Source organism: Pan troglodytes, chromosome 1 (assembly GCF_028858775.2).
Source record: "Pan troglodytes isolate AG18354 chromosome 1, NHGRI_mPanTro3-v2.0_pri, whole genome shotgun sequence".
Classification (NCBI taxonomy): domain Eukaryota; kingdom Metazoa; phylum Chordata; class Mammalia; order Primates; family Hominidae; genus Pan; species Pan troglodytes.
The window spans coordinates 176716498-176741591 of record NC_072398.2 but is presented as its reverse complement, the minus strand read 5'-3'; the positions used below and the strand labels follow the sequence as shown (position 1 = coordinate 176741591).

At 52.7% G+C, this 25094-nt stretch overlaps 1 protein-coding gene across 17 annotated transcripts in view; it reads right to left on the bottom strand.

Moving 5' to 3' along the window:
* The window catches only part of SSBP3 (single stranded DNA binding protein 3), a 185833-nt gene that overhangs the window by 19933 nt on the left and 140806 nt on the right, over positions 1 to 25094 (bottom strand). For 9 of the 17 annotated variants that reach the window (XR_010153910.1, XM_054683220.2, XM_063801959.1 and 6 more), the window contains exons 6-9: positions 10790 to 10870; positions 9838 to 9897; positions 4525 to 4591; positions 4347 to 4423 (exon numbers count right to left, since the gene is read on the bottom strand). Coding sequence is in view for 16 of the 17 variants with exons in the window: in XM_054683220.2 (XP_054539195.1) it covers positions 4347 to 4423; positions 4525 to 4591; positions 9838 to 9897; positions 10790 to 10870 (285 nt within the window). In the remaining variant the exon portion in view is untranslated. The remainder of the gene's footprint in view (positions 1 to 4346; positions 4424 to 4524; positions 4592 to 9837; positions 9898 to 10789; positions 10871 to 25094) is intronic. The other 8 variants (XM_063801961.1, XM_016918903.3, XM_054683199.2 and 5 more) reach the window with 2 other exon arrangements.

Here is a 25094-nt window from a genome sequence, read left to right as displayed (position 1 = left end):
TGCTGGCCCCCAGAGTCTGCATTCTTAGCCAAGCATCTTGTAGGAGGCAGGTGGGAAGGGAGACCACACAGTGCTGTATTTCCCTTAGGGGATAGCTCTCCTAGTCTTTAGGACTCACCTACCAGAGTGGATTTGAGGCTGTCCAAGCCATTTTCTGGGCAGCAGGGGCCTGGCCATCTCATGCAGGACCACCAGAGAAAGTTGCTCAAGGGGCCCTTTTCCTTCCTCACCAGCTCGGGGTGCTCAGGACCAGGATTAATGACCCACTCATCTCTTTTGGGGGCCTCTGCTCAGTGGCACTGAGCTTGAACTGGCCCTGGATCAGCCCCAGGAGATGGGGGTGGCATAGGATTGTCCCAGGGGCTGTGGATTCTCCTTCATCTGAACTCTCAAATGCAGACAAACCAGGATAATGACCTGATTCTACTCTGTCCTGGCTCCAGCCCCAGCCTGAATACCAGAAACAACAAGTCGGTGGCTCTCAGAATTGGCACCCTGGGGTCTGGGAGCCACCGCACTTCTGATGGGGGCTGGCATTCTCTCTACTAAGTCCAACCAGGAGCCCCTCAGTTTTAGCTTCGTCCTATTAGAATTCACTTTTGAAACACTAGGATAAGAGGTTACTACCTGATACTGACATACATAAAACTTTTTAGAAAGAAGAGTTCTAAGTGGAAGTACTATCTCCTTTCTGGCACTGGCACTTTACGAAACCAGAGTAAAATCTGTCTGAAGCACTGATGACAAAGGACAGGGTGATGCCTGCATTGCTGGTTCCTGTGAGACATTTAGGCTGACATGTGACACAGACTCACAAAATGCAATGTCACTCCATTCGGTTTTGAAATAAAGTAGCCCTATGACCGACCACACTGTACCTATTCTTTGTTCAGAAAGTTCTGGAGTGGTCACTGGCTAAAAGCAATCTAATTCCCGGCTGTGAATCACATGCCGATGGTCTCCCACCTTTGAGCCTGGTCTCAGCACAGCACTGTGTGTGTTGTGGTGCTTACTTTATGCTGAAGGGGCTGGCCGCCCTTCCGGACAGCCCGGGCTGTGGCAGTAGGCAGGGCTCCCTCCCACAAGCTCAGGGCCTGCGGGAAGGGGAAGGGATCCACAGGACACCATGTGGGGACTTCAAGTAACATTTCACAGCTGCTATTTCGCCCACCCTCCAGTAGCCCCATGAGGCCATCACTTGCTGCCCGTTTTGCAGATGATAGACTGGAGGCCCAGCCAGGCTGAGCTGCTGTCAGGACTGTGCTTTCCAGAACTAAGTTCTGAGCTTGTCCCTGTCCTGTCCACAGGGCATCATCCTCAGGGGAGAGACAGAAATGGCCTAGGGAACAGGGAGAGTCTGCCCTCTCCCTACCCTCCACCTCAGAGTCCCAAACCACCAGGCTCTGCCGGGCCCAAGATGAGCCGTAGGTGACCACAGACCCTGTAATCCATCCTGCACCATCAACCTTGTCCGGGCCCAGTGCTACATCAATGCCAGGCTTTCCTGACCCCAGTGATGGGCCAGTGCAGACACCCTGGGTTGCTTCAAGGGACGTTTGGCTCTGGGATTTAATACTCACCCTACCCAGAGGAGTATAGGAAACATGGGTGAAGCACTTTAGGGTCTCCACATTGATAAAGTAAAATAAAGAGCAGGAGATAGGCTTCCAGAGTTCCTGAGGTTGGCAAGGGTGTGTAACGTAAATAAAGACGGGTGAGCCTCTCTCCCTCCCGCTGGAGACACTCCTAGGGTCTAAGGGGAGCTCTACCCCTTGTACACTGCTTGGGTGAGGCCAGGAGAGTCTCACTGCAGGGCCTCAGCCGCTGGGACCCTCACTTCTTTAAAGTGTGCCAAAGAGTGTGCTGGACTACGGGTCAGGGGCAGACATGATGAGACATCCACCACACCCAGAGGAAGTCCTGAACTGCCAGCACACCCTGCTGCTCTCAAATAGCCTGACATCTGTTCCCAGCCTTTAGAATCTCAGTGTTAACGATGGTCCTAACAAACTGTTAATGACTTTGCCAGAAAAAGAAAAAGAAGAAGAAATTAAAAGCAATCACCAAACCCAAGCAACTAGAGGTCTTAACATTGGTTTTCAGTCCCTAAAGTTGGAAAACACAAATAGCTTCCTTAGGGGGAGCACCCTGTGGCCAGCATCACATTGAGAACTTGACCTGGCCAGGCACGGTGGCTCATGCCTATAATCCCAGCACTTTGGGAGGCTGAGGTCGGGGGATCACTTGAGCCCAGGAGTTCAAGACCAGTCTGGGCAACATGGCAAGACCCTGTCTCTACTAAAAATACAAAAATTAGCCAGGCGTGGTGGTGGGAGCCTGTAGTCCCAGCTACTTGGGAGACTGAGGATGTGGTGAGCAGAGATGATGCCACTGCACTCCAGCCTGGGTGACAGAGTAAACCCTCAAAAAAAATAAAATAAAATAAAGAATAAAAAACAATAAAACTTTTTTTATTTTTTAAAAATAAAATTTAATAAAAAATATTTTAATTTTTAAAAAATAAAAATAAAAAAAATTTGATTCCTGTTAAAAGAAAAAAAAAAAAAAAGGAACTGGACACTGGACCCTGCCCCTTCCAACAGCCCTCCAGGTCAGGCACAGTTCTTATTCCCATTTTACAGATGCAGCCGCTGAGCCTCTGAGGATCCATGGGCTGGGCGGTGGCATTCGATTTTCCCTCCTCAGATTCCATCCTCCTGAGTCACACAGATCCCATGACATCTGACAATCCAAGGCACTGCTGATTTCTACACCAATAAAATGTGACTGCTGTGTGGCTTAGGCTGTGGGGAGGGAGAGCTGTATCTGACTCAGGAGAGGGGAAGCTCTGCTCCTACTCTGCCCCTTGCCCCCTTCCCTAGGCAGGCAGCCCTGCAGAGGTCAGCTCCAGGCGGCTGCCAGGCAGGAAGGGGCCACTCTGGCAGCTTAAAAGGAGCTAGCAGAAACGCGAACTTTGGAGGATTTGAGGAAGGAACAAAACCAGAATATTGGAGCTGCAACTGCTGCAGGCTTGCTTCCTTTTAGGATTATGGGGCTGGCAGAAGACAAGGACCTCCCTAAAATCTTTCAACACCACAGATGTTCCAACCACCACAGAGAAGAAAGCGGTGGCTTGGGCTTGCTGTAAATACAATTCTGGGATGGAGCAGAGGGCTGTGGTTCTGTGGGGCGGATTCTGGGATGGAGCAGAGGGCTGTGGTTCTGTGGGGCAGACGCCTCTCCCTACAAAAGGGAGCACGTGTGGGCGGGAATGGGGGGGGCACTACTCCACCCTCAGGGGACCCAGAAACCAGTGCAGGGGGCCCAGAGCCTGAACACCTGCACGCAACCAAGGGAGTGACCAGTGCAGCAGACTCCAGGCATAACAGAAAAGAAGGGAAAGAACACCTGAGAACAAGCCCCTTGCCTTATTCAGACTTCCAGCTTCCTTTAGTTAGGGGCTAGAGAATTCCCAAGGTGGATGGAACATCGCGAACGCTCTGCCACGGCTACTATAGGAAACAGAACCACGTGCAAACACCCAGAGGGCGGGGGGTAAGCAGCGAGATGGTTCCACAGCAGAACACCTGTCAGCGCCAACACCTGTTGCTTGGACACCCCTACCTGGGGGAGCAGAGCTGGCCACGAGGGGCGACGACTTTGTTGTGACCGTAAGAGGTATGTGAGGGCACCTGAAATGCTTTCTTCCAATGGCTTATAAACTGCCCTTTGTGGCAGCGGAGCCCTCTGGTCAAAGAATCCCGGCTGAAGTGGGTGCTGGGGTCCTGCCAGCGTGGCCCCCTCCCACCAGAGAATCGCGGACACAGTCCTCATTTAACAGGTGGGGAAACTGAGGCCTGCTGGGGCCCACAGAGGTCAAAGTGATTCATCCAAGGACAGACACATGCTAAGTCGCAGGCAGAGCTAGGAAGGCCACTCATCTGCGCCACCTCTGGGACACAACTGATGGTGGCCCTAAGCCATCTCAAGTCTACCTCACCCAGGGGAGGCAGCTCTGGGGTTCAGGAGCTCCCTGCCCTTCTTCAGACCCCATGATAGGCTACCGCACCCCAAAAGGGTCTGCCAACTAGAAGGCCTCAGCTGTCCCCTTTTTCCTAGCTCCCTGGTGGGGGCCCTCAACTCTGCCTGCCATCTGCAAGGGGCTGCCCTGGGCAGCGCGTGAAGCCAGCCTGCCACAGGAAGCGGACAGGAGCAGGGGATGCGGCCATGCCCTTCCTCTCACCCCTGCGAACTGAGAGATGTGGGAGACTGACAGAGCATGGAAACAGGAGAGAAGGCGGGTGCACACAGATGGCCAGGGAGACGGACAGACAGGCGGTGGTTACCTGTGGGCCGGGACCCATGGGCCCCATGCCTCGGGGAGGGTTCATTCTCTGCATTGATCCTCCCATGTTGGGGTGGCCTGCGTGAGAGAGGAGGTGCGTCATGGGATGGCAGGAGTGGAGGGAGGAGGAGCCCCTCCTGGCATCCCCAGCCACCCTAGGCCCACCCTGCCCTCTCTACCTTGTTGTCGTGTGGGATCCATAGAATTGGGCAGCAATGGCTGTGTCCCAGGAACTCCTCCCGGAGGCTGAAAGAGATGCAAGACACAAGCTGAGGAGCTGCTCCGGAGCTGCTGGCCATGGGGACAGGCATCTACCTATCCCACCCAGTGCCCCGTGTGATCACGTGGAGCCACTCATGGCCTCCCTGAGACTTCTGCTGCCTGCCAGTGGGAGAAGGTTACCCCGGGCCTACCAGTCAGCTGGAAGTGGTGTTAGCTATAACTGTGGCGTTGTTTTGGGGGCTCTGTGGGAGGGAAACCACCGCCTCATCCTGCTGTCTTGGGGTAGGGGGTCTGTGTACCTATCAGAGCTCTGAAGTGAGGCAGGAGACCAAGTTCTCTAGGTCTTGCTCTGGCTGTAGCACCAACCACCTTCCTCTCAGAGGCAGCAGTGCCCACTCCCTCCTTCTGCCCAAACCCCATCTTGCCTTTGTCTCAGAGACACATACCTCATTTTAGCTCTACTTCCAAATTACGGGGACTGAGACACCCACTACCTAAAATCCTATCGCTGTAGGAAGCCCCATTTAAAGGGGAAAAGAGGATGAGGAGGCTTTTAGGATTGAGATGGGGAAACTGAGGTCACAGGCCTGCGGGCTCCCAGTCACAGGTTGCAGAGCCAAGTGAGCACCCAGGTCACATCCCATCAGCTTCTACAATAGGAAATGCCACCCAGCCCCGGGGCGGGACAGGTGGCCACTAGGAGAGGGACAGGTGGCCACTAGGAGAGGGGCAGGGGTACTAGACGAGAACCCGGCTCCAGAGCTGGGGCCATCGGCGGTGCTGGTGTGGTTACTAATGAGAAGGTAAACACGGGGGCCATGGGTTTCCTGGGTGAACACTTGCCCCACCCGCTGTGAAACCCTATGAAAAGCAATTTACTTGAGACTGAAGTTATTTCAGCTGCAACTGGAAAAAGAGAGTAGGAGTTGCTGGGGGGAAGTTTGCTTCTAGGACCCTATCCCTTAGGGCTTTATAAATATGAGCTTTTGCCTTTGAGAGGAAAAGCCTTTGGTGATGGCTGGTCATCTTTCCTCATCTGCAGGTGTCAGTGCTGATCAAAGGCTGGGCATCTGTGACAGGGGTCTGTCCTCAAGGGCCCCCAGCCCAGGCTGTGCTGCTGTGGGGGAGGCTGAGTGGGGAGCTCTCCTTCCTTGAGCTCAATAGTGAACTTCAAACCGGTTTTGGAACGAGGTGGTGGAAAGCGAAGGGACAGACTGTTCACTGATCTCCCTAGCTTCAGAATGGAACAGGGGAGCGGGTATGTGTGGTTAAGGTACGAGAGGATTGTGTGAGGGCATAGGGAGTATCTGATGTTCACGAAGTAGAATTGGTATTTGTTTTTTTTTTTTTTTAAGACAGGGTCGCTTGCTCTGTTGCCCAGGTTGGAATGCAGTAGTGTGATCACAGCTCACTGCAGCCTCGAACTCCCAGGTTCAAGCAATCCTCCTGCCTCAGCCATCCCAAGAGCTGGGACTACAGGCACGCGCTGTCACACCCGGCTAGTTTTTAAATTTTTTGTATTGATGGGGTCTCACTATGTTGCCTGGGCTCGTATCAAACTCCTAGGCTCAAGTGATCCTCCTGCCTCAGCCTCCCAAAATGCTGGGATTACAGGTGTGAGCCTCCGCACCTGGCCCACAAAGTGGCATTTAGCACCTGCTGTTTCCGTCTGCCTGGGGGTGCTCAGCGTCTGTCTTTCCAATCCCTGGATTTTTAGTTGTTCCGGCCTCTCACTTTCTCCCAGCCCTGCTTCCTGGCCCCAGGTTCCCTAGCTCTGAATCACTTGGCTGGTTTGCGTCTGCCCACTGGGGGTTTGTGGTTTTTATAGAGTCCTGGTGACTCAGGAAGGCCTGCCTCTAAGGCTGTCTGGACTGGGGGATCCCAGGACATGGAGGTGGATGGGGGACCTTCAGGGTCATGAGTCACCCAGTGCAGGACCACCCCATCCGACCCTGACAGTGCAGCCATGGGGCTTGGCAGTCACTCTCTCCAGGTAGCCCAATGCTGACCACCAATTCTTGGAGAAAGCTCCTCCTTGGATTCCTCTAACCCTCCTATGTGTCAGAACTCCAGGAGCAAAGCTGGGCTGTGCAGAGGCTCAGAGGGGACCTGGAGGTCGCGTCCCTCACTGAGGTGACCCTGAGACAGGGACAGACAGTCTGGGCCTCTTCTATCAGGGGAAGAAGGTGTGCAATGACCAAGGAAAGGGGTCTCAAACTGAGAGGGCTGAAGCCCTCAAACTTAAGGAGGAAAAACAACGGCTCATATATGGGACCATAATTACATGCTGTGCACACACCCCTGGGGCCTACAGGGGAGCGAGTTGCTCTGGGGCTCCTGGACGGAGGCCAGCTCTTCTCCTACAGCACTGCGTGTGGGGCAAGGCACAGGAAGCATCTGCCCAGGAAACGGACAAATCCCTGCTGCATCCGCGTGCTCTCTCACCTGCCCCGCCAGCACAGCCAGCCTGCCAGGTGGGACCTCTGCCGAGATGTGTGTGGGAGAGCTCTCTGACAACCCTGGATTCCAGCCACTCTCTCCTAAACCCAGCTGAACTCCACTGTCACCACCCATCCAACCACCCGCACTTGAAAAAACAACAACTCTCTATGCACAGCCTCTAGCCAGGGAGGCAGATGGGAGGCAGGCCTCGTAAGACCCTGAGGCCACATCACTGACCCTTTGCTTCTTGTTTCCCTAAGGGCCCTTCTCACTCCCCTCACCCAAAAGGCACATTCATAATGGCCTGTGAGCCCCAGCAAGTCCTCTAGTCTCGGCTCCCTTTACCCGTCACAGGAGAGAACTGAGCTAACTCGGGTGGCACAGGGCTTCTGTTAACTGGCAGCCCCAACGAGGGCACTCTTCAAGAAAGCCCCAGGGACAATACCTGTGGAAGGGGAACATCCCTCTTTGGAGGATAGAAATTTCTTGAGGTCACAGGAAACTGGAAAACCAGTGTGGATTTCTTTTTTTATCTTTTTTCTTCTTTTTTTTGAGACGGAGTCTCGCTCTGTCACCCAAGCTGGAGTGCAATGGCGCAATCTCGGCTCACTGCAGCCTCCGACTCCTAGGTCCCAGCGATTCTCCTGCCTCAGCCTCCTGGGTAGCTGGGATTACAGGCACACGCCAGCATGCCTGGCTAATTTTTGGATTTTTAGTAGAGACAGGGTTTCACCATGTTGGCCAGGCCAGTCTCGAACTCCTGATCAAGTGATCCACCCGCCTGAGCCTCCCAAAGTGCTAGGATTATAAGCGTGAGTCACTGCGCCCAGCCCCAGTGTAGATTTCTATTGCGGGGGGGCGGGGGGGGGGGGTGGTTGGCAGGGAGGTTGGGAAAACTGGTGTGTAATACAAAGTACAGATGATGGATTTATCCCCCATTTGCTCTTGAGTGGTTGCTCATGCTTAGTTGCTGAGTAGAAATATACACACCCCTCTCCATATCCTTTAATTGCCAGAAGAAGGGCCACCACAATTATGATAAGGAAGTAGCTCCTTTCTTCCTGGCAGAGGCCAGTTTGGACCAAGAAGAGCTCCTGGGTGGGAAGGCTGCTGCTGGCGCCCCTATGTGCCACGGCAAAGCAGGCCCAGCGGTGATGGGTTAAAAACACAGATGGGGGCAGGAATCTTACATCTGTGAAAGCTGAGGAAAGGGGTGGGGTAGAGTACAATTAGCACTGGGCTGGAACCAAGATCAACTCCAGCCCAGCTCACTTTGGGAAGTCACTCCTCCACTCTGACCTTTCGTTTCCTCATCTGTGATGTATCCAGGGATCCCTTCTTTTGCTCAAAAAGCTGGGTCTCTAATTCCTCTTGTCCAAATTTGTCCCCTTCATGTCAGAGAAAATAGAAAATGAAGGACTTTTGGAGAGAAAAAATAAAAAAATAAAAAGGTGGGAACCCGATAGGCAATTTAGCATTAAAGCGGGAGAGCTGGCCAGGCACGGTGGCTCACGCCTGTAATCCCAACACTGTGGGAGGCCAAGGCAGGCAGATCTCATGAAGTCAGGAGTTTGAGACCAGCTGGCCAACATGGTGAAAGCCTGTCTCTATTATAAATACAAAAATTAGCCGGGCATGGGTGGCGCACACCTGTAATCCCAGTTACTTGGGTGGCTGAGGCAGGAGAACTGCTTGAACCCAGGAGGCGGACGGAGGTTGCAGTGAGCAGAGATCGCACCACTGCACTCCAGCCTGGGAGACAGAGAGAGACTCCGGTTAAAAAAAAAAAAAGACAATTGGAGACCCCTGGTAATGAGCATCTCTCCATAGTCCCTGCATCACCTCACTCAGGAGCCTTCTTGCAGAGCCCTGAGAATGAAAAGCATCACACTCAGACAATGCTAATTTAGCTGGTGACTAAACTCCCAGTTCAAAGGCAACAAGGGCTGGATGTGCTGGCGCTTCTGTCAGATTTTTTTGAAGGGCTTTTGCAAAGTCACCGAAATAATTCTGTTTTAAAAAATTGGGGCATAAAATTTCCCTGATGTTTCTCGAAAAGTTTCTTGTAAGTCTGTCTATCCTCAAAAGAGGCATCTATTCATATTTACCTCTGCAACTCCTCTCCTGCCCTGAACCAGGGAGGGTGGCATGGGGTCTGATTTCTCCAGACCACCTAGAATTGCCAACCCTAATGGGCCAGCGTAAGGCATATGACCCCAGGCAAAAATCCCTCCCCGTAATCAGACCCCTTTTCTAATTACACGAACAAATCCTTTCTTGTTTTGAGTTGGGTCTGGGAAGCAGGCAGACATTGCTGAAAAACTCACAAATCTCCTGCTCCGCTGCATCCAGGCTCCTGATCTAAGCATTCCTACGGGCCATTTCCCCCCCTAATAGCAGGATTATATTTACCAGCCTTGGCAATTCTCAAAAGCTCCCAGGAAAAAATGCACATTGTCAATTAACTTCATTAAGGAGGAAGACCCTCTTCCAAGAAGGGGGTAGAAGGGAGGGGCAGGGCATTACCATCTTCTCTAGAATAGCCGAAACCCTGCAATCCCAGATGCGCCTTAGCTCCATCTGCTGCCACCTTCTGAACTCCGGAATGGGCTGTCCAAAGGCCATCTGGAGAGGCAGGTGAACTGCCACACCATGGGCACAGCGGGGACATGGGGCCCTCTCTGGGGAACAGCTAGTAAGCTACCAGCCACGTTAAACCTGCCCCTCCACCCCTCAATCCTTTCCCTCAACTTTCATTTTGTGTCAAAGTCCACCTAGGGCCAAGGATGGCTGAGGGAGGGGAGAGAGAACATGAAAAGGTACAGTACCTGGTTTCCCATTCTGATCGGGGGCCTGGGGCCGCCTGCGTATCGCGGTGACATAAAAGGCTGCAATTATAGGTAATTAGTTCAATGACAGCCTGCCCTACTGCACAGTGACAAACACAAATGCTCTCCACTCCACAAAGTCCAGTTTTGTTATAACTAGTGATCTTTTAAGTTCTTTCTCCTGCTAGCCTCTTCCCTTTGAGCAAAACTTCCTTTGGGCAGAGGGAACAATAGATCCACACAACAAATGTGTCTCTTGACTCCACATTTGTTCGTGGAGATCTACTCTGGGTGGGAAGGGCAGCGGCTGGGACTTTGCATAAGAAACGAAAAACAGTTAAATCAACGCAGGGCAGAGGAGGAAACCTCTGCTCTCGGTAAGGGCAAATAAAAGGGTAAGAAGGACTTATACGTAACATTTTAAGGGTCTGCAGACAAAGCTGGACACACGAGCACGCACACAGGCACACGCACACAGAAACCACCAGCGGGGATAGAGAGGGGAGCAAGGACTGGGGGGGAAACGCCATGGAAACGGGAAGGAGACAGCGGGCTCCCTAACTTAATGCAGGGGAATGGCAGGAAAGCTTTCTCAGCAGCACGAGTGCACAAAGAAAAGGCTCGGGATGCAGCTTCGGTTACAAACAAATGGTGAACCAAACTCAAAACCAAACCAAAAGTGAGAGAGGAAAAAACAAAAACGCAAAGGCCGCTGACAAGGTCACAGAAATATATATTTTTTTCCTTTTGGTTTCGTATCCAAGCTGGGTGTGATATCCGAGGACTGAAGACTATCTTTAGAAAAAAGAAATTTCTAAAAAAATTTAATTTGTCAATAAAGACTCGCAGGCAGTGGCTAGAGCACATTTTGATTTTTGTTTTTCCTCTGCGGGCTCTCTGCTTCCTCCGCGCCCCGCGTCCCCGGCGGGCGGGAGCGCCACGGTGCGTTTACCTGACTGTGGGGTCCCATCATGCTGCTAGGATTGTGAGGTGGAGGCTGTGCGTGCGGCGAGGGCTGTGACCCCGGAGGACCCTGTGAGGCCAGACAGTAGAGGCAGGTTATAGATCACAGCACATGGAGAAGCGCAGAAGCAGCTTAAAAGAACAAAAATTAAACCAAAACGAAGGGTGGGCGGCGGGCGTGCGGGGGGGTGGGCTCTGGTTGGTGGGAGGTGGTGGAGCTGCTGCTTTGGTCGCCGGCTCAACGGTGTAAAACGGCGAGCGGGAGCGAGAGAAGCTGATAAATACATTCACAGGGGGTTGAAAGAACAAAAAATGAAGCACCTCTGTCAAAGCACACGGGAGTACAGTCCTGGACACAGCCTACCCTTGGAGCGGAGTTTGCCATGTTAAATACGTTGGTTGAGACAGGCTCAGAGGGAATACAATGATGCACAGACACAGGGACCCAGGTGCAAAGCACGTAGGTGCCGCTTGCACGGGAGGTGGGGAAAGATCGGGAAAGGCCCTGCCCTCAAGGAGCTCACAGTCTGGGGGACAGTGACACGGCTATGGGTGACTCGAGGCAGGACTGATCAAGTGTCAGGGAGAGGCCCAGGTGACGGGTTTCCTGGGGGCAGGAGGGCCGGGGGCACCGATGGATAAACAACAGAGGCAAGAGGAGCAAGGGGCACCACAGATGTAACACACAGGGAGTGGGGGGACAGTGAGTGAGGGCCACACGGTGTGGGCAGCACAGACTCGCACACCGTGAATTCACCTGCACTTCAAAGCAGCCCTGTGAGGCGGGGTTTCTCATTCCAATTTTTACTGATGAGGAATCTAAGTCTCGAGGGATGAAGGAACTTGGCCACGGCCACAAAACTGGTCAGTGGCAGAGCTGGGATGAGAAGCCCCACGGGTCCAAGGCCCATCTCCAGCCCTGAAACCCAAGAGTTCCGGTGCAGAGCTGGGGAGAGGGGGAAGTGCATGAAGGGTGGGGACCCCTGACTGCTGGGCGCGTGGGTGGGCTGTCCTTTTCATACCTCAGTTCCAAGCTGACCCCCACCCCCACCGCCTCAACCCTGGGCTATGCTGACCTCGACCCCCCTACCCCGCCCCAGAAGACATGGGCAGATGAATTCACTTCAACCTTGGGGTTACAAACTATGGGTAGAAACTCACTCAGCAATTCAGCAAGCTGCAATAATTATCTCTTAAAAATCCGAGGTAATAAAAAAAAAAGTCAGAGAGCTTTGTGTATTTTAAGGCAGGTGTCTTTCATGAACCCCGGTTTTGTGTGTAAATATTCATGTGTGTGTAGACTGGGTCACACCACCAAAGGACTCTCCTACCATGGGTCACAGTCAGTAAGCGCGGAGGGCTGCCTCGGAAGCACGTTCCAGCCCACCCAGCGTGGGATGCTGATGCCAGGGATGAGGAGACAGGCCTCCATTCGCTCTTCCCCACCCATGACTGTGCTGTTTTTTAGAGGTTGGTTTTTAGAAAAATTCAAAATGTGCACAGGGGGTGAGTGTGGCTAAATTAAAAAGAGAGAGGAGCTGCCTAGGTAGGGTTTCCCCCTTGGCCTTCTCCTGCAGAGCCAGGCTGCCAGCCGCCTGCCCACTGGGGAGGAGGGGCGTGGGCCCACAGAGAAGAGGTGTGCAGAGAACATCGCAGGGGGCTGTACAAGAACCTGAGGGCACTGCCGCTGACAGGCCTGGGAGTTTCTTGGCCAAGCGAGGAGCTGCTCACTTCCGGAAAGCTCCGAGGAGCAGATGTTTCCCTACCTGCCACGCTACTAATTTCAACAAGTGTGTGTCTTTCTAGCGGCTGCCAGCAACGGCATGGTTTGTTACCATGAGCAATTTTCTTAATTAACAGACATTAATTAGCCATTTAGCAATTTTGCAAGCATTTGTTTAGCGGCTTTCCTAAACATGAATACCACTGTGATAATGGCACTGATTAGAGGGTCCCCTAATTAACAGTACAGGGAAGGAAAATTGAAATCACATAAATTAAAAAGGGAGGGGAGTTAATGAAGGCGGGACATATTTGCACCTGCAAGTCTTTTGTACCACGTAACTTGGGTGTAATGTAAACAAAACAAGATAATTTGAAGCCAACCCCCAAAAAAAGAAATATGAAAAGAACAGAGGAGGAAGGTTCAAGGGTGAGGTCCAGTTGCCAAGAGGGGGCAAAAGGCCTTCTGTTGGTTCCTCGGCTCTTGGCAAGAAGGGAGTGCCTCCTCCCTCGCGTCCTTCCCTTCCTGGTAACTGAGTGCTTGCTCAGGGCGAGCAGTGGGGCTCTGGGCAAGCCCCTCACACCTGTGTGCCCAGTGGTCAGGGAGGGCAGGCGGCTGGCTCACTGACAGATTAGAGAAAACAGAAGTGAAGCACCCAAGGGCGTGTGGCGCACACGGTGGGGCCTCAATCTACGGCAGCCTTTACAAAGGACCAGTGCTCCATCCGGGGTCTGCTGAGATCCAGACAGCAAGGCTGGCATGTGTGCCTCCTCTGCGCCTCCCTCAGAAGCACCTCTGGGGGACTCTGGAGACCAGTCCCTGGATAAGCAGAGGTGGCACAAGCTTGCTCTTGGCGCAGCTGCCTCAAGAAAAAAAGCTGACAAGTGGTAAGGATGGAGCCAGGCTGGTCAGGGAGGCCCCAGCCCAGCCCCACAACCTCTCTGGCTCATGGGGAACAGTGGAGAACAAGCTGTTAAATCTGGGGTGGGAAGAGCAGCTAGAAGTCTTCCCTCTGACTTGGAGCTAGTGGTTGGAATGATGAGGACCAGGAATCTTGGCCCAGGCCTGCCAGTCACTCAGGGAGAAAAATGATACCACATTCTTGACAGAGGCCAAGCTAAAAGCTCAGTGCCCACCTCCTCAGGGCACAGAGCTCCTCTCCCACCTGCAGTGAGGCGCTGACAGGCTCTGCCTGCCCACCTCTCGGCACAGAGCCAGACGCCTGCCATTTCCCAACGGGCCACCCACGTCCACATCCACAGAGAACTCCTCTGTGTCTCTGCTACCTCCACTCAGCCCGGAGCTCCATCACTACATTCCCTGTGTCTAGGCTGTGTCCCTAAGACCCTGTGGCATCACAGGAGGAACCCCACATAGCCTAGCAGTCTCACGGGCAGAGATCCGTGTTTGTGGAAGCATTTGCTTCTGCAAGGAACATGACAGATGAGCTGCCCATCTCTATGAGGAGTCAGGGGCTCTGCTGCCCTGTGTTTTATTAGGCCACAAAAAGTGCTCTCGTCTTCCTTCCCAGCCTGCATTCTCAACAAGAGATCCACAGGTAGGTTTGAAGAAGACGGACTTTGTGCTCTTTTGGATTTGTTACCCACTCGGGCAAAAGGCTACACAGGAGGCAGACAACAACGAAAAAGGATCTAGATTGAGCGCTCTGACCTTTGGTGGGACGGGGGCTGCTCTCTTCCCCAAACTCTGAACAGACCCAGCAGGCAGGCAGAGTGGACTGTGGTGGAAAGTGAGAGGAGGAGGGAGTCTCAAAGCTGATGATACTGATGTGCTTTTCCATGCAGGACAACTCTGGTGAGGCTTCCACTTGCTGGAAGCTTTTGAGGAACCCAAAATGGGTGCATCTGGAGGGCTGCTTGGCCAGCAGGCCCAGCTCCATTTAGACCATCTCCCTCCATGAGAGCTGGATGCCTTCGGTTCCAGAGGCTGCCTAATTAACCTTCCAGGGATGCGGTGGATCAGGGCAGATGGCACCCTGAAGGTGTGCAAAATATCAGGCTAGACTAGGGTGGCTGGGGGTCCTTACTAGATGCTTAGGGAGAACGGCATCTGCCCAGGGGTCACCTGTTAGGTGGCTTTGACAGATTCTATCATCCCTTCCTCCAACATTTGCAGGGGAGGAGAAAAGAGAGGCCCATGACAGAGGTGTGACCTCTCCAAGACCATAGAAAACTAGTTGGCATCTGAACCACATCTCCTAACTCTACCCCAGGGCTCTCCTCAAAACATCACATTCCCATTCGCATCTCTTTTAGATGAAGAAATAGGGTTTGGAAGGAACTGGGTTCGAATCCTGGCTCTGCCCCTGACTGCATTTCCATTTTCTTGACAGTGGAATGGGGCCGTGAGAGTAACAATAACAGGGAGCGTGGCCTCTACCTACATAAGCTCATCTAATCCCGGACTCCTCGCAGTAAGGGATCAATTGCCCCATTTTATTGCCAAGGAACTGAGGCTTGGAAAGATAAAGGCACTCCAGGATTGCATAGCTATTACGTGGTGGAGCCAGGCCTCGATGTCTGATTCTAGAGTCTAACAGGGTCCTGGGTAGCCCATCATTCTACAAGACTGCGAGCAGCACCTCCGTGTCATCTGTCAGGGCAGAGAGCAAAGGACAAAGTGTAATGAACCCAAGGCTGAAGGACTTGGGAGAGCACCGAGATGCCGGGTGCTGACCTCCTATGTGGCCAGCCAGCCCCATGCTGGGGTCTGGAGGCACATCAGGCTTGTCCTGACCCTGAGGAGCTGCCAGGCTAAGGACAAAAATGATTACACAGAGAGAAATAAGCTTAAGTGTTGGCTTAACCTGCCAGGGGCTCTAAGAGAGGGAGATGCCTACCTCCCTCTCACTCCCAGACAGGTAAACTGAGGCCCAGTGTGGCCACAGCATGTATCCCCATGAGCCAACCAGAACTGGGATGAGAACTGGGGTCCACTGACGGGTCAGAGCTCTTTCCACTGCACTGCACTGCCTCTGCAGGGTGATGGCAGCAGGACCAAGCCCTGGGGTAGACCTCAACATGGGGGAAAATCCCCACTCCTGAATCTGGGAAAAGGAGGCAGGAAACACGCCCACTTCCTGTCCAGCCTTCCAGCTGCCCTGGACCCTGTTAATGGACTCGCTATTCCATCTCAGCTGGCCCCAAGATCTCTGAGTGGAGACAACTAACTCCCGCAGTTTCTTGTTATTCTTTCTCCTGTAATTTCAGCACTGGGTAGTGTTCCATCCAGCAGCTCCTGAAAGCCACTTAGGCAGGGCCCAGGAGGCTCTGTTATGGGTGTGATCGAGGCAAACACTGGGCCACTTCACGAAAACTCCGAAGTGTGGACACTGATGGTTAGTGAAAAAGCCTTTACCCACATTGACACCGTGGGGAGCAGAGCATTCCCACTGTAAAACGGATTCAAGGACTCTGCGGAAAAGCATTTCAGAACCATCAGCAGGACCCCCAGCCCTCCCGCACGCTCCAGCTAAGTCCCTGCACTTCATCTGAAGCCGTCCTGGAGAGGCGGGTTGTGGTGTGACAGGAAGCGCCCACATTATGCGGGCCTGGGATCCAATCCCAGCTCCTCCGGTTCATTCGGAGTCCAGTTTCCCAACGGCTCTGAGCCTCACTGCCCTAATAAAGGAAATGAGGACTATTCCACAAACACTGCAGGGCTGTGGCACAGCTGGCAGTGTGAGGCACACGGGGTCCCCAGTCCTGGTCACCATCCTCCTGCTCCTGTGGCCACTTGCCTGCCCTTTACAAGGAAAGCAGGAGCTTGACGTCTGGCCTCATCTCACCAGGTCTGCTGAAGGCCACATATCCTTTTTCATGAAGGCTTTCCTGCTCCAGCTCTTCAAGTGCTCTCTAAACACAGAACCTTTCCTTACTCCATGTCTGGGGGTGCCATGTAGACCCCTCCAGGCCAGGCCACTCACCCCCACAGGTACCTCGGGGCAGGGCCCAAACAGAGCAGCAGGGCTGAGGCAGCAGGCGACCACGCTGCCATGGGCAAGGGGCAAGACCCAACAAGCCCCGGGGCAGGCACATCTAACACCTTGGGGCTCATAGGAACCAGGAAGAAAAGTTAGTACCAAAAGGGTGACCAAGTTGGTCTTCTGAGCTAAAGATTCTTGGAGCTGGATGGAGGATAGCTCCTTAAAAACAAAATAAAAAAAAAACAAAAACAAAAGCAAAACAAACAGGCTGGGCACATGGCTTACACCTGTAATCCAGCATTTTGGGAGGCCGAGGCAGGAGGACTGCTTGAGCCCAGGAGTTTGAGACCAGCCTGGGCAGTATGGCAAAACTCCGTCTCTACAAAAAAATACAAAAGCTAGCCAGGTGTGGTGGTGTGCGCCTGTGGCCCCAGTTACTCAGGAGACAGAGGTGGGAGGATCCCTTGAGCCAGGGAGGTGGAGGCTGCAGTCAGCTGTGATCATGCCACTGCACTCTAGCCTGGGTGATGGTGAGACCTGCCTAAAAAAACGAGACAAAACAAAACAAAACCAAGAACAAAATAAACCTACACCGATTTTTTAAAGGAGAAAATAAGCTATGTGTTAAGTTAAATATTCCCCAAACTCACTGCTTCTTCCCCAAATGCCACCCGTATTCCTCAAATCTGCCTACACCTGTCTAGAAATCATGGGCTTGCTGAGAAATAAAGCTGAGACTCAAGTCCTGGCTCTGTGGGTTCAGAGGTATGCCTGGGAGGCGAAGTGTGAGGACAGGCTGTGACCTGTGCTGAAGGCACTGGTCCCAAAACCCAAAAAGCACTAGGGCTGGAGTCCTGGCCTTGTCGCCCTGGGTCTTGGCAGAGCATCCCTCAAGCGAGGTGGGGAGTATAGGCTATGATTCTCTCACGGGTCACGAAAGCTGTGAGAGTTCTCTGTAAACTGCTGACAGCTACCCAGACAGACGCCATTACCACCCAGCCAAATCTGCCTTTTGTCTTCACAGAAGGCTGCTGAGGAAAGGGGACTTGAGGTTTCAGGTTGTTAAGAGATAAAACACTCCACACATCCTCGTCCCTCCTGACTCCTAGGACACTGGCCACTGCTCTGGAGAGGCTGAAGGAGTGGGTTTTCTCGACCAGCAGTGGGACGCAGAGGACCTGCGGTACTGGTGGCCTGTGTAATCTGCCTGTTAGGTGTGTCGCTTTAATTGAGTGAATACAAAATTACAATAATTATACACAGCAAAAGGCACTTGATAGACAATCCAATTTGCTCTTTGGTCCCAAATACTGACAGAAAATGGCGTAAGCTCAGTCTGGGGAGAAGGCCAAGGTGTGCTCAGGTGCCATGGACATCCGGAATCTGTCACCATGGTCTGCCTCACCCACAGCCCCCAAGGAAAGGGAAGCTGACCAGATGGGGGGAGGAAGGGAAAGCAAGTCAATTTTACATGCAGTCTTTGGCGGAAACGTTATTTCTTCATTTCAACCCATGGGAATGAACTTGGCATGGCTTGGAGAGGGGTTGTGTGAAGGGTGTGGGTGTGTGTGTGTTATGTAGGGTGTGTATGTGTGTGTGTGTTTACAGGCCAGAGCTGGGGCTGAGACACCAACTTGAGGGCAGAAGGTGACTAAGTTGCCTGCCTGCACACCCAGCATGGGCCTGGCACATGCACGGTAGGTGGGTCCTCAGGGGGCTGAGCTGGGCCACACAGCAGTGGAATAACTGCCCGGGTTTCTGCGTGGTCCCCGAGAGCTCACAGTCAGGTGGGACTCCTGGCTACCCAGCAGAAGAGCCCATGACAATCAATGGCCCTTTGTGGGGAGAGGACAAGGAGAGGGCTGGGTTTAGAGGTCTGGCAATGGTGTGGACCATCTTCCTGGGACAGTGGGGAAGTTACCAGTTAGAGAAAGCAGGAATGTACTGCATCTCCCCTTCATAGTCATCTCTGCATAAATACCAGGGATCCTTACAGCCACCAAGGTCCACTCCTTGCAAAGGTGAGCAAATGGTTCATTGATTTCCGTGTGAGCAAAGGCCCCAGCCGACCTCCCTTCCTCCCAGCAGTCTCTCCAAGGAGCCAGGGCAGCACTGGGCAGACAGCAAAGGTGCAGGGTTTGCACCATTAGGAATCTGGCTTCCCTGGACAGCCCTGCTGAGGCATGAACAGGGGGTGCTCAGTGAAGGCTCTGCTCACCAGGCATGAAACTCACTTGCCTCCTGGCGGAACAGAATCAGCAAGTGATGGTTTCCCAAACAAAGGGAGGAAACATGGCAAACGAAAAGTATAGGCAGCGTCCAAAACCTAACGCATAGCTCCTCCACACACTGCTTGCCAGCGCCTCTTTCTCCAGCGCCTGGACTGCGACTGCCATGATACAGATGGGAAGACTGAGCCTCACAGATGTGATCTCATTGGTTCCAGGTCCAACCTGCTTCAAAGTCTAGGCTGGGTCCCTCGCACCAAGCTGCATACCAGGGCAAAGGCTGGTCTTGGCTGCAGCACAAGGACCCCAAGAGCACAGCCACCAGGCTGAGCTACAGTCAAGTCAGGGTCAAACAAGCCTGCCACCTGTTTTTATAAATTAAGTTTAATTAGAATACAATGTAAATAAAGTTTTATTGGAACACAGTGCAAATAAAGTTTTGTTGGAACAGAGCCACACTCACTCATGTTCTGTCCACGGCTGCTTATAAAGACCTGATGGCCCACAAAGTCTAAGATTATTTCCTAGCTGTCCCTTCACAGAAAAAGTCTGCAGACCCCTGAGTTAGATGATGGTCCTCAAGACTGAAGAGGGAAAAAAGTGGAGTCTTCTGTAATTCTCAAGGAAAAACAAAACAGTGCTACACTTTGATTTTAATCTCACATTTCTCTTGTAAGACAAATGAAGCAAAAGTTAACCCCATTTTACAAAGGGGGAAAACTGAAGTATAGTGACATTAAGGCATTAATTATCAGAGCCAAGATGTTATGCCCCTGAGGACAAACAGAATGAGCACTGGCCAGGCATCAGCACACCTGAATTTGGCTGTCACACCAACACCCTCCATGCTCACTAATCAATGAGCCCTGGTCTCTTGGCCACTGCTCCTGAATACAGTGATAGTGCATCATCGGAACACAAAACCCAGTGCTCACGTCCAGCTGGCTGGTCACAACCCTCCTTGCTGATGGTGTCCCCAGTTTCATTCTTGCCACAATGCTGGGGAAGAAGCCCTTCCCCTTGTTTGCCAGCACAAATATTCTGGGAGCTTGAATCCCAGCCTTGAGTTCTTTTGGCAGGTTCAAACTGTTTGGACCCTTTCCTGTGGTGTGAATTCACAAAGAATTAGATCCTCTGGGGTCATCTCAGCCAGGAAAAGGCTCCACCTCGAATGGCTGTGGTTGGGAAGAGCCAGGATATGAGACATGACTTTGCCTCCAGCCACTAAATGCTTAAGGAGGGCTTTCCTGCTGGAGATTCTCCGTGTATTCCACATGTATCCATACAACGGGGCACTCTTTTCAAGAACACAGCCCAATATCCATAACATATGGGCAGAGCCCACGTCTATCTGGCAGTCACTCTAACTGGGCACTAGGTCCCAGTACCCTGAGCTAAGTGCCGGAGACACGTGAACAAGCAGTATTCTGCCCTTCCCTAAAGAGCTCCAGACTGGCCAGTGAGACCAGGATGCAACACTTTAATAGAGGCAGAGATACCAGTGCACTGGGGAGTGAGGGAGCAGTGACCACAGAACAGTCACATTTAGGCAGGACTTGCAGAATGAACAGGTGTCTCCTGGCAGAGAAGAAAAGGAAGGGGATTCTGGACCGTGAGGATGGCATTTATGCAGCCCAAAGGCAGGCCTGGGTGTGGTTCTAGAGGACTTCATGCACAAGATGGTGGGGATGGGACCACCAGGCCAAGGGGAAGGATACTAACATTTGGGGGCTTGACCAAGGAAATGGCAATAAGATCTGTATCGTGGGAATCACATATCTATTCTGTTCCTTTCCAAAGATGTTTCTATACCCTCTCTCAAGTTGGAGACCTATTAGATTCCCATCTGTGAGTGGCTCCTTCCATCCTACCTGCTGCCCCGCTAAGTCACATCCCAGCCCTGCACAGCCAGCTCTCTTTATTAAAAAAAATTAAAGACAGGGTCTTGCTATGTTGTCCAGGCTGGCCTCAAACTCCTGAGCTCAAGCAATCCTCCCACCTCAGCCTCCCAAGTGGGTGGGACTACAGGCATGGGCCACCATGCCCATCTCCCAGCCTTCTTTAATGCTGGCACAGAAGCTAGGAATCCTGTGCCCCAGGGGGAGAGTCCAGACAGCACCCCTCTCTCTCCCTGACCTCTACTGGTGCAGGAGAGACAAGCCTGGAGAGGAAGAGATGGGCCCGGGATCCAGACCCACTCCAGTCCTCTGGAACATGGGGTGAACGTGGCCTTGCCAAACTGATCCTCTCCCCCCAGAAAAGATTTCCTTCAGCTCTGAAAATGGATAGTGCTGCAAAGACACATCCCACTTCTGCCCGCCGGCCTCCGCCACCGCTCGCCAGCGCTCAGGCTCCACTGTTAATCATGACAACACAGCGAAGGTGATGTGCATATTAAAAAGGCACTGCCTCATCCACCCAGAGAATTCCTGCTCCACTTTTAAGCTCTCCAGACACACGGGTGCACACAGCCTTCCTGCCCTGCCCCTTCACCCCAGACAGTTACAAAAAGCAATGATTCGTCATATCCAACTAGGAAGGGGGGCTGCAAAGCCTTGGAAACCACAAATCCAGAATGCCCCTAATTCAACCCCAATTGCCCACTGAGCAGAAGAGGGCTAAGAACGGAACAGCAAAGTCTGCCAAGTTTTTCCCTTTCAGTCTTGCAGCCCCCTGGAAGACTGGGTAGTTTTTCATGCCTCTTCCTCCCTGAGGAGCTTGGGGAATGGCCCAAGACCTCTTCCTCCTTCCTCTGTTAAGATGAAGCAACAGGATGGAGCAGGGAAAGAACCAGGACTCTGGGAGACACAGATGTGGGAGGTCGGGCCCACAGTCACACGGGCAGGTGCAACAATACCTGGCAAACTTGACGGAAAATGAGAAGCAGCTCTGTGGTGCTGCTGGAAAAGCCCCAGATTCATGGGGCTTGGAGCTCAGCCTATAGCTCCCTCTGAAACTGACTTATCTCCCTTGTAAAATGTGGTCACCCTACCTGCCTCACAGAGAACTGTCTAACTATCAGGAGTCAAGTACTTAGTTCAGCCCTTACCAAGGGTAGCTCTTAATACACCAAGCTGTGGCTCAGAATCTGCCCCGCCTCGTGGAATCCTTCAGGAACCTCCTTTCTTTGGCTCAGCCCTCCTTATTACCTCACACAGCCTTCCTCATTAGCCCACGGAGCTACCCCTCTTGCCTACAACACGTAAGCTGTCCTAATCTGAGCTGCTCTTGGGGTTGGAAGCATGCCCCTCAACAAGAGAAACCCCACCCAACGCTGGGTGCTCTTCAGCAAACTCCACCAGAGTCATCTGGCCCTAGAAGTAGTCCCCCATTTCTTTTGCCCCCAAAGCCCTTGATGGCCCAGAAGACAGGGGCCAGGTCTCTTCTGCTCACCACTGGACTCTTATATCCACACTCTCTAACACTGCTGCATTTACAGGTGGGGACACTATGGTCCAGGAAGGTAAAGCTGCTTCCCAAAACAGACCGAAGTTTCTAAGCTCTTGGACCTTTTCTACAGCTCCAGAGTAAGTTCCTTGGGATTGGCTACTACAATTAATCTAGCGAAGAGGAACTTAGCTAGATACGCATGTTGGACATAACTTTTTTGACCTTGGGCCAAGGAAAGGGCAAGACTTTGTCAAAGTATTCTTGAATAAAAGTGACCTGAGAGGGAAGAAGCTTCAAGAAGGGGAGAGGAGAAGGCTGCAGCCTATAGAACAACCCCCGGCAGACTGATGGAGGGGCAGAGGCCAGGTCTGAGAGCCAGCAGCTCTGGTGCTTGCCCTGTGGAACAATAGCTGGTCCAACAGTGGGGTGAGGGTAGCAGGGCTAGACCACAAAGAGCTCTGACTTCATTCTTCTAATGAAGGGGCACCACTGATAGGAAGAGCACCTGACAGAGGAGAATGAGCCACATGCTCACCTTTGGTTAGCCTAGCCTAGGTCTGCCCTGTGGACGATGATTGTGTGGGGGCCAGAGGCTGCCCTACCTCCCAACCCTGGGAGCACAGCGGGGCTGGGCAGAAAGCCGTGGCTTATGAATGTATGCTGAAGGATGGAATGACCAGATGTCAGCCTCTGGGAAGGAGCACTTGTGAGATTTCCCATCTGCCATTCATTCTGACCACACACCTTACACTGGTACAAGTGTTCATCTCCCAGATGAACCAGGGAGAGCTGCTTCTGCTTTACAGGTGGGGAACGCAAACTCAAATGATACTCAGGTGAAATTCACCAGTGACAGAACGCAGGCGCACAGGTGAAGACCCAGCTCCCCAGGTCAGAGTTGGTCTCCATCAAACTCATGGTAGCAAGCCTGGGAGGAAAAGAATCAGAGGGTCCCAGACACACAACACCTGCCTCCCAGCCTCGACCTCCCCCGGCAGCTCCTGTGCGGTGGAGCAGGGCACTAGGAGTCAAGGTGGCAGGGGCTAAGGGAGGTAAATCAGGTGGACAAGATGAAGGGAAGTAACGTGTTAAAGGGCCAAACAGGGACTGATGCTTAGGTGTGTCAAATATGTTGGTCGAACTGAAGGGTTAAACACTAAAAAGCTAGCGGATCTCAAAAATACCCAGAACCTCTTCCACGCATCAATGTCACTAAGGCTGTGCCATGCCCCTAAGACTCCCTCCTGGAAAGAGGAGAAACCCTGAGGCAGCTCTTGTTCTTGGGTAAACTGAAAGACCTGGGCCTCTAGAACAGTACAGTCCCAGACACGCCTACAACAACTCTAAAGTCTTGAGAGCCAACCCAGCACAGACACCAGGTGGGGCTTCATACACATCATCTCACGGCATTCTCGCAGCCGACCTAAGATGTCAGGCCTATCATCGCCCCCAATTATCAGATGAAGCAACTGAGGTTCAGAGAGGTGAACTGACTTTCTTGAGGAAACCCATGTGCCCACCCAGGCTGTGTGACACCAGAGGCCGCCAGGAAGCATGGATCACCTTCACAGAAGGTGAAGGAGGGATGGGACCCAGCACCTCCCTGTCCAAGACAGAAGGGACAGATGAGCTGACTGGCATGCTGGGAGCTCCAGGCTTAGCTGCTGGTCAACACGGATCCTGAAGCCCAGTCATCTTTCCACAGCAGTAATAATAAACCATTACTGACATGAATGTAGATTTTTGAGTTTCTTTTGAGACAGGGTCTTGCTCTGTTGCCCAGGCTGGAGTGCAGTGGTGTGATCGAGGCTCACTGCAGTATCAATCTCCAGGGCTCAAGCCATCCTCCCATTTCAGCCTCCAGAGCAGCTGGGACTACAAGCCTATGCAACAAAGTCTCGCTAATTTTTTAATTTTTCTTTTGTAGAGACAGGGTCTATGTTGCCCAGGCTGGTTTCAAACTGGCCGCAAGCGATCCTCCTGCCTCGGCCTCTCAAAGTGCTGGGATTTGCAGGTATGAGCCACCACGTGTGGCCTGAAAATAGGTTTATATGTATAGTCAATCTTCACCACAGCTCCAAAAAGGACACGGTAGGATTTGCTGCGCGACTGTTCCTACAGCACAGCTGAGGAAACAGTGCCTGAAGAGGCTGGGTCACTGCCAGGATCACACTGCCAGCCAAGCGCAGGGCCATCGTGCTCCAAAGACCCTGTTCACAGCCACTCTGCGGCCACCCTGACGCCGAGCTGGGTGCCCTCCCAACCCCATGCCTGTGCTGCATACAGACCTGGCACTTCATGAAGGGTGTGCCCCTCTACCCCACCATGTCCCCAGTCTCTTTCCCACCATTTGGTCTTGAGCAAGAAACAAGAGACGGGGCTTTTCTTTCTTTTCTTTTTTTTTTTTGAGATAGAGTCTTGCTCTGTCCTCTAGGCTGGCATGCAATGGTGTGATTTCAGCTCACTGCAACCTCTGCCTCCTGGGTTCAAGCGATTCTCTTGCCTCAGCCTCCCGAGTAGATGGGATTCCAGTTGCGTGCCACCAGGCCTGGCTAATTTTTCTATTTTCAATACAGACGAGGTTTCACCATGTTGGTCAGGCTGGTCTCGAACTCCCGACCTCAGGTGATCTGCCCACCTTGACCTCCAAAGTGCTGGGATTATAGGCGTGAGCCACCATGCCTGGCCTGAGATGGGGCTTTTCTGAGAGAAAAGTTTACAGGATCACAGGTGGGCCTGGCCTAGGAGCTTCACGGATTCTAAGGCCCTCTTTGGGAGAGGAAGTGTTTCAGGGAGAGGTTGCCTGGGAGTTAACTTAGGCAGAAACAGGACATGAACCTGACCCCATACTGTGGTTCCCTGCACTTAGAACAGTGCCTCACACTGAGCTAGATGCTGGAATGGCCTCTGACCCCCAGGGCAGTGCCTGGGCCCAGAGCCTAGCCCAGACTCCCCTGAAGGGGAGGTTCCTCCCACTGTGGCATGAGCTTACTCAGGGGGTCTATCC